Here is a 9719-nt window from a genome sequence, read left to right as displayed (position 1 = left end):
GAAAACCTCTCAAAGCAGCAACTCAAATTCTCTGCCTACAAGAAACCATCTTCTGCCCCTGACTGCACAACCTGGTGAATCTATCACAGAGTTGCGTCGTCCGTCTGGCCCTCCATTGCCGCCAGAGTTTGTTGTAAACACGGAAGAGAAACCAGAACAAACTAAGCCGCATGAGAGCAATCCAACAGAGAAATCGGTAGAACACTACAACGAAGGCTTTGAACTAAATAGCTACCCAGCGTAACTACATGTATTGTAACCAAGCAAAGGAATGAGATCTCGGAGAAGTGAGTTTGCCTACCACAGCATGACAAATGCTGACCCCGTGCTGGCTATCTAAAAGAATTTTATACGATTTCACTAAACAAGATAGACACTATGCCCCGATACACGGCAATCATTGGACCAATACTGCTCAGTAACTTGCTAAAGACACCAGTCCGTCGTGTTTTGCAATAATGAGACCAATGTAAATAATAATAAATATATTCTGAATCAAAAAACAATTTGAATGTGCGGAATGTAGGCAGTTTTCGTTTGAAAATCGCAATTCTACTTAGGCTTGTAGCGGATAGGAAATTGGCAGATCACCTCTAAATGTTCAGTATTGCCTTTGCTGCAGTTTCAAGATCTTCCGTTCACAATTGAATGGTTAATTTATTAACTTGCCAGAGGGATAATTTTTCAGAATAAAGTTAAGAAAAATATCGGACTATAAAATTATGAAAACAAAAGTTCATCTACGCATGCTTAACTTACAATATTTATTAGATACCCGTTGCTAAAAATACAAAAGTATTTTTAATTAGCAAATAATACTTATGTGGTTAATTTATTATATTTATGTGATTACTCAGTCTTGCAGTTTAACACAAAGATAATATCAAAGGAGCGAGGACATTTACTATCTTACACAAGAAGATGTGCAGATAAAACGTTTTTTGTCTGGATGTGATTTAGAGGTTTACTCCTTTAAACATTTGGCTTTTTTCTTTTTCTGTTCGCACGCTCCTAATAGTCACTATTATAGTCAAGTTAGTGGCAAGTGAAGATAGACATCAGTTTATTGCGTTTTACAGACGTCTTGAAATAATGGCAGCACGAGGTTCGAGCCGGGGTTCGAGGCAGGTACTGGTACAGTTGGTACAGTCAATGATATTTGTACTAAAACGAGGTCAAAGATCACAATGTTGTTCTAAAATGCACATGCAAGTTTTTATCATGCCTTTTTTTGGACGGCGGCACCGGCATACTTTCTTATACTGAAAGAACTTCATTTATCATAATGCAACTCGGATTACTTCAGTATCTATCGGTAAGTGTTACCCTGTTATTCCAGTAAAGTATGTCATAATGTGTCTTATATTAAGGCATATGATTATTTGTATTCTATATTTATCATGAATATTGTCACAGTAGAATATACGTGTGTATACATAAATATCTTTACGTTTGTCATTTTTTAAAAGTTGTAACTTTTATAGCTAGTGAGCCCCTTCTGGAATATTAGTAAGCCTGATGAAAAACGCCAGCGTGAGGAAAAACTTGATCTTATGCTTGAATATAAAGCACAACGAGCTCTAAAATATTTGTGTGATTCCATTTGTTTTTGAGCTGGTAGAAGCAGCTGACAGGGTGTTCTTTACTGCTTTGCTCAGATAAACCACTGTCTCGACAACTGACACAAGACATTTCAAGGTACAAAAAACGCTCTATCGTCTTCATTTCCGCGTCGGAAAGCAGAGGCATCCCGGGTGATTGTTTGAATCAAACATTGTTTGCAAGTCAATTCAATTTCAGAGACCGGAAACCCCCGATAAGAAATTATAACAGACATAAAAGTTGCCAATTCAAAAAATGATGAAATAATCAACGTCTTGTTTTATCTTGAAGTTTCCAGACTCAGTAGAGCGAAACTCAAAAGATAATTTAAACACGATTTATCAAGGAAGAAGAACATAAGGTTCGATCCACTTTAACCTGGCCAGCATTAGTTAGTTTCGATTAGACCGATTAGTTCCTTCCGTTTCCAAAACGGGGAAGACCCAAGTCTTTATGAAAGGATGGTCGAGATATCGGGAAACGAAATACATAGACTGTTTACTGTGTTTGTCAAGTACTATTGCATGCAACCATCATCGACAACTGTCTACTTCATCATCTCTTTTAATAGCACATACAATTGTAGCTTAGCCTGCAAACAGGCTCCTCCGATAAAAATGGCGCGCGGCCGAAAAATAGGGGCTTGCTTTTCGAAACTAGTAACCAAGCTCCTATATTTCGACCGCGCACCAACGGAAGAGCCGCCGGTGCCTGCTGCAGGCCTAAATGAATAAAACCCTAACCCAAACGCCTGGCTGCCTCAGAAACAAAGTGAGAAAAAAACCAATCACAATAAGGAGCCGAAACAGTTCAAACGAGAAATAGCTATTTAATAGACCTTTTCGGCTTGTACATTTTGTTTTCCCAATGCAGATCATGTGATAATACTCAGGAGGCTTGGTCCTTTGTTTTGTTCATTAAAAAGAGTGCATGCAGGCATATTCATGCTTGCATGCCCTCATTTTAATGAACAAAACAAAAGACCAAACCTCCGGAGTATTATCACATGATCTGTATTGGGAAAACAAAATGTACAAGCCGAAAAGGTTTATTATGATTCCTTCATTAGCCGTTGATTCACGTGACAACCTCTCTGAAAAGTATGTTGCTATTTGTGTCTGTTTTGTCTGATCAAGCCGCTATGAAACACGCATAGTACACATACCAGACAGGTTTTAGATATCTGCTTATACGTTGCCACTGCCATATTGTTAACTAAAACCAACCTTGGATAACAAATTACTTGCAAAGCTCTTTCATAGCACGATGACAATTAAGAATCAATCACACTTTGTAAATTTCTGACAAGCATGTCTTACTTTATCATGTCAACATACTTGTTCGCTTCAGCGCGGTTTCAGCAAAGGTCAGAAGAGGTGAAGGTGTTCAAATTCCACTCCAATAAACAATTTTGTGAGAATGAAAATATGGCAAGGGCAAGTTATTGAAGTAACGCTGAAAGCAATAAACTGACATGAAAATACAACACTACTGGAAATCGCGGTTAGCGAGATTGGCCATGTCAGGTACTGTGAGTCAAAATATTGACCCACAAACTGTATTAATTTTAGCTTACGATAAAAAACAAAATACATTGCCACAGAGGAAAAAGAGAAAGAACAACCTTTTGTTATTTATCAGTCATAATCAAAGGACGAAACATAAGCACTTTTTGCCAAAGTCAATCTGTAAACCGAAAGCATTTCCGTTTGGAGTCCAACAGAAGGCATCAGTCTGTGAAATCGAACGTTTTCGACCAATCGCAATGCAAGAAAATTATTAACATGTCAAAAGGGGTCAACCCTACGTAACTGGCTGAAAAACAGAAGATGGGTTATTCCCTTTGAGGTGATTGAATTTTGCTCTCACTGCGATCACGAAAGCAAAAATCTTTGAAGGGAATAACGACAGAATATCGGGTTGGACTTTGCGTATGTGAGACAAATAGACGAGAAAACTGAGTTTTGACGAGGAAGTCGAGATAGCGTTACAATTAACCCGTTACAAACGCCTTTCACCCAGAAACAAATACTTGGCCCTGTTGCATTTTAAGACCTGACATTGTTTTTTCTGCTCGGTAGCAGTTGTCCATCTATCAATTACACTCGCCAATAACTGCTACAGCGTGGCGAGGCGTCTTCCTCAAGGGACCCAACAAATAAAGGTAAGTCGTTTCAGGTTTCTTACTTTCAATCGTCGCGAGATCCTCGTCGAATTCGACTTGCAGATGGGGATTACTAAACATAGCAATGGATCTAAGCTCAACAAGGATGCAAGCATCAGTTTAGGTCTTTCTTTTTCTCATATAGTTTCATTTGTAAGGTGCATGATTCTGTTTGTAGAGTGTAGCGAAATCGTTCGTCGAGTTTCCCTTCTAGTTCGGAATATTTCCGCATGGAGGTAATGGCATTTTATGGGTCATCTTCTCGTGACTCTTGTACATGCTAAATTCGCCGTCGATCGCTTGCTAATGATAGGGCTATTGTTGCCATCGATTAACAAACCAAAACCGTGAGATAATCTTTTGTTTGTAGCCAAGGCCAAGTAGCCAAGGCGATCCTTTTTGACACCATTTTATCTTCAGGTTTAAATTGTAATCTCGCCTTTCGCAAATGTTTTGTTTTACCGAAGTCTGCCATAAAAGTTATATGGACTCCACGATAACAGCAAATTATAAACTTCTTTCTATTTCCGCCTAAGGCTTGTCGTAACACAGATTGTCACAATTGTGGTCACGCAGTCGCTAAAATGGATCGATGTAAATAACTGAATTATTGTAAGTAAGTAAGTAAGAACCTTTATTTGACTTCGAATTACAGATAGCAACCAATTATGCTAATATCTTCGAAGAAAGATTAAGAATTTTAAAGGCGAAAGGCGTATAATAAACTAGAAAACTAGAAAACCGAAAAAATATTACTTTCATGACTAAAAAACATCTCTTAGTTCTATAAGTCATGGGACGTTTGATGTATGAACTGTTCGAGTGACGCCGTGAGCTGCTGTCACTTTATTCCTACTGTAACTTTCGACGAACTACGGCATTGATCAGACGGTCTAGGGCCTCATCATTTCCTGATGATGCCGTATATCGCCGAAATGCAACAGTAGCTCAACACCTTACCAGAACATAATTGTTCTGTAAGGCTTTTAAAAAGATGGACTTACCAGTTGCATTTGGATCGATCATGAAACAAGATGGTTGACACCGGAACAAGCTGCTATTATAAAAAAGACTTTTTAATCCAAGGAAAGTTGGATATACATTGGAACTTGAAAAATTGATGTTATCACGTTTGGAACTCGGCAGGAGATTTTTTTGGATTTCATTGAGAAACTCAAGAAAAGTGACGAACGGTCACTAATATCACCGAGAATGTTCATTGAACCACAAACAGCTCTTTTGCTTTGCTTATAATGCTTCAAATTGCACCCCAGTTTTTGCAAGTTCACCACATGTACTACTGTCCATTCATTTTATGTTTTCAGATAGAATGGAGAGTTGGCGCTTGTCCTTAATCCTGGCAGCGGTGGCCTGCTCTTGCTGTTTAGTCTTGTGTGTGTTTTTGATGTGCCTTTGTATTATGGTGAAGAGAATTCGTCGCAACCTGGACGACATTCGCTTACGCAGAGGCCCAACCGACAGCCTTGAAGACCCAAGAGGATGCAAACAAGAAGAAGACGAAGGAAACCGAAGAAACTCTAACAACTTAAGATACATCCTTCGTCCCATTGGGGGGCAGAAACAAAGGAGGGATAACCCTTCCATCTACTCGAAAGCTGACGAACACGTTATATATCTGCGCCCAGAAAGTGGTACACCTTCTCAGAACCTTTCGGGCGCTGAAACGCAAGCGTCAACAGAACATGTTCCTTTACAATTTGTCAACCAGGGATTTAGTCATCCAGAGACATCGCGAAATTCCATGGTGGCAAATCAAAGCGAAGCTTCTGATGATTTACAGTCCGTTTTGGAAAAAGACGTTGCGAGTGAAAATGAACAGCCAACCTACGAAAATACCATTGAGCCTATTTACCAAAATACAGGAGAACTAGCATCCTTGAATAATCCTGATTTGGAGAGATGCCACACTATGGCTATTTCAGATATCGACAAGTGTTCATAAACCTGAACGCAAACGAGATATACCAGATAAATCTTTAAAAAAACTGATACAGTGCGATTCCCCTGTCTAGTTAAAACGGCCCAAAAAAAAACTGATCCCATATACCGCGGTACACTTGAACATGAGAGAGAGGCTGGCCCAGGCCCCGGCGTGCTTAAATCACCTTAAGGAATAGATCTGGTCTCAGCGAAGTATTGCTGTATAGCTCCAATTCGATCCAATGTAATTTATCACATTTGAGGTTGTACGTACCTCAAAAATTGCTCTATTTCACAAGCTTGTCAACTATTTGCAATCTGCACACGAGACAAGATTCTTTACCAATTATATTGCTATGGTAAGCATCAACGGTCTTTGCTATAAAAGCTTAACTCTTAAAAAATTTCAACAAAATTAAATTAAATTTCCAGAGAATAATGTTCAAAGGCAATAGAATGCAACTATTTTCAATGAAAAAATAAGAGAAATCTGTGAAATTCACACAAATATCTTACAGGTTGAAATTAAATTCAGGTTAAAATGGTTTTCAACCAACAGTCTGTGACAAAATTCCTTGGAACAGTACACGACTATACAGAACTGAAGCTTTTGCGGCTTACTCTCCCTCACAATGTTGTTTTAACGCGAGTTTCTGAACCCATTTTCCAAAACAACATTGTGGGAGGGCAAGGTATTGTCAAGTGTTTCAACAGTTTTGTCCGAGACTGTAGGTCATTTTATTTATGCCACTCCTGAGATTCGAACCTAGCACCATCATACGTTTGTGATTACGTATCCTCTGTATTTACCGCTATGCCATCGGGTTAAGAGGTTCATTATCCATTTTTTAACCAAAGAGTTCAAGATCGCGGTGACCACAATTTCGCACATGCGTAAATGGCACAATGTGAGACAAAAAATATGACTACCGATGGAACTGCCAGGGGCAGTGTTTCAGTGTTTGAACTCTAATGTTGAACGAACTTAAGCAGTTCACAAAATGTATGAATAGCAAAACAACATTATTTAGAGTTGGCAACTCTTAACAAGAAGCTTAACGATGGCTAAATTTATTTGAAGAAGAGCGAAAATGCTCAGATCTCTCCAGTCCATCAAATGCGAAAATTGCCCGCAAGAAATGGGCTCGTCATCGTCAACAGTGACAATAAACATGTCGTTCCGAGAAAGGAATTACATAGAATAATCTCAGAAGCACGGTCAACCGAGATATCGTGCAAAAGTAAGTTGATAATTCCTCGAATCGTAGCTCGATCCATGTCATCATGACAAAAACAAATCAGAGAAATATGTACAAATGCCTTACAGCGGAATTTCCGAGCAACTTGCCATTAAGTTACTTTAAATTGCCATGCATACTACATCAGAAACAAGGCAGCATTACAAGTTACTGCAAGAGAACCATGACAAATCAAATTCAAGCATCTGGGTTTTTTTTCCGTGTGCAAGTAGATCGATCTGATTGATTTTTAACCTGCCGTGAAGTGTTCTTAGGAGCATAACTGGATTCTTCACGTTGAAGATCCTTACGCAAAGTACTCGTGGGTATTTCCTCTAAAACATATAGAAACATGAGAAGTTGCCAGAACCCTAGAACGTCTATTCGGGCATGGATGGTGGGATTTCCGATATAAAGATTGCAATCTGACAATGGACTTTGCCACAAACACAACATTAAACATGCTCGCGGTGCACCAAAACATCCACTGATCGACTCAGGGTCTACTGGAACAGGAAAACATTTGTAGTTTAATTAAAGAAAAGAACTTGTCGAATTTATTAGCAGCACAAAAGTTTAACCCAGGGCAGCAGTTGATCTTCCTACCAAAGCCAAGAAATGCTGCAAACAGAGCGCAACCAGTGAAAGAAGCTGACTACTAAAAAAAAAATTAAAAGGTGACAATATTAATCAAAAGACAAATATTACGAGAAAAAGTATACACATCACAAAGAGAATATAACAAAAAAAAATGAAAGAAGGAAGGCCCAAAAAGCAGAGGTTCGGACTTTAGGATTATTTGGCGCTGAAATCAACAAAGAGGACAAGGAAACACCTCGTCATCCTAATGTACTACTTGGGCAAATTGAAGAACTTACGGCTTGAATAAGACTATGCCCAAATAATCACAAAGTTTGGATTTATCACTATATACATCTCCACAACTGAAACAAAACGAGCGAGCAAAATGCCTTCTGAACAGTAGAAAAAAATTCCTTTTTCCAACTATAGTTTTATTATTGTGACTTTTCAAAGCTTTTCACTTGGTTCTGGTTATATTAATGATAACTAAGCAAATAAATTATCAACAATACGTCATGTATGTTTCAGTATGCCTTTTATTATTCCTTTGAATATGATATTTTGATATTGTCGACCTCTCCCCTCCTAAGGGGATTCAGCTATGAATGATGCCCTTTTCAAAACCTCTGAGATAAAAAAGCAGAACTGATTATCATGCACAGTTTGCCTAACCCCAACCTTAATGCTAACCATTTAAAATCAGTGCTTGGACTTCATAACAACCAAAGGCGTTTTATAGACTAAGTCATAAAAAACGTACACTAACCACATCCCCTTACTAGCTTCCGGCACCGATTTACTTACCAATATACACGTACTTGTTATAAGGGAACTGGTCAAAACTACTATACCCGAACAGGACCCACCTTTGGGGTAGGAGGGTTCTCATGGACACCACCTATCTTCGATATTATCACGTGAACATTACTGACAACATTTTATTGGGTTTTAAATTTGAGTTGACACCGGAATATTCAGCTAGCAAGAGTCGGCATTACTAGACAAACAAGAAAAGAGAGGTTTGAATCTCACTGTAATTTTTTACTGCTGGATAGAGGGGTGGCTATGCAATATAGACACCATCTTTGACGTTAAGCAAGGGGGGTGCAGGCAGACACCACCATCTAGTTTGTGGTTTGGTGGGTCCTGTTCGAATGTAGTAGTTTTGACCACTTCCCTAAATTGATGGACTTTTTGTTGATGTTTCCTACTTTTAACCTAGTTGAGAATAAAAACGATCTAGGTTGAAATCATTTTAACCTGAATTTAAAATTCACCTGTAAGAAAGAAATATATCAATGTTAATATATCAAATGTCTAACTGGCTGTTTTCTATTTATGTCATTCTCAAACCATAATCCTATAATTTTAAAATTGTACATATATATATATATATATATATATCACATTTATATTTCTATTATCATAGTATACATATATTAGTTTCTAAATCACATACATCTAAGTGTATGTTTTATTATTTTTTGTTATTTATGTTATGGTGTCCCCAATTAGCAACACCATGCTAAAGTTACATGACACTTGAATAAAGTTCGTTATTATTATTATTATTATTATTATTATTATTATTATTATTATTATTATTATTATTATTATTATTAGTAGTAGTAGTAGTAGTAGTAGTAGTAGTAGTAGTAGTATAAATACACAGGTGATTATACAAAATCGCACGCTCTCATTGGCTCGCTATCTCGGATTATCAGCCGATAATCACCTCGACGGACAAAATGGCTGCCAGTAGTCGTTTTGCCACTGTAAGTGAAGATGATTTTCGCTTTGAAATGTTTTTTTTCCCCTCTTTTTTGAAATAATCACCAGTGTATTTATACTAAAACAATTATTCGCCTCAGGCTCAGTGATTATCGGGGAATATTCACCTCGACTTCGTCTCGGTGAGTATTCACCGTTAATCACTTCGCCTTCGGCGAATAATTGTTAATTATTATTATTATTAATGTATCAAGTACAAGCCCTTCCTTTCATTACCAATATTCATCAACTGAGCACCCATAGAGCGTATATCCACTCAAAGTACAGGGGGTTTATATTGCGTCTAATTTATCATGGAAACATCTCTACAAGCATATCGTTAAGTGCTCTTCGAGTACTGATGAAATCAGGCCTGCCAGTTAAGAGATAGTGAAAGTTTATAGCACTCTTGTTAGATCAGT

The 9719-nt window shown here is 37.9% G+C and overlaps 1 protein-coding gene across 2 annotated transcripts; it reads left to right on the top strand.

Annotated features, from left to right (window-relative positions):
- The first annotated feature begins 3364 nt into the window (after window positions 1-3364).
- Window positions 3365-6251, top strand: LOC137974940 (uncharacterized). Of its 2 annotated transcripts, none has more exons than XM_068821957.1 (2): window positions 3365-3770; window positions 5096-6251. In XM_068821957.1, the coding sequence occupies exon 2, from the start codon at window positions 5097-5099 to the stop codon at window positions 5727-5729; it is 633 nt and encodes a 210-aa protein (XP_068678058.1). In that variant the 5' UTR covers window positions 3365-3770; window position 5096; the 3' UTR covers window positions 5730-6251. The 2 variants fall into 2 exon arrangements, with proteins under 2 accessions (XP_068678058.1, XP_068678057.1); XM_068821956.1 differs by having other exon boundaries at window positions 3385-3766; window positions 5092-6251.
- Window positions 6252-9719: the final 3468 nt, after the last annotated feature.

This window comes from Montipora foliosa, chromosome 11, assembly GCF_036669935.1.
Source record: "Montipora foliosa isolate CH-2021 chromosome 11, ASM3666993v2, whole genome shotgun sequence".
Classification (NCBI taxonomy): Eukaryota; Metazoa; Cnidaria; class Anthozoa; order Scleractinia; family Acroporidae; genus Montipora; species Montipora foliosa.
The sequence above is the reverse complement of the archived record's forward strand: the minus strand, read 5'-3'. Positions and strand labels throughout refer to the sequence as shown.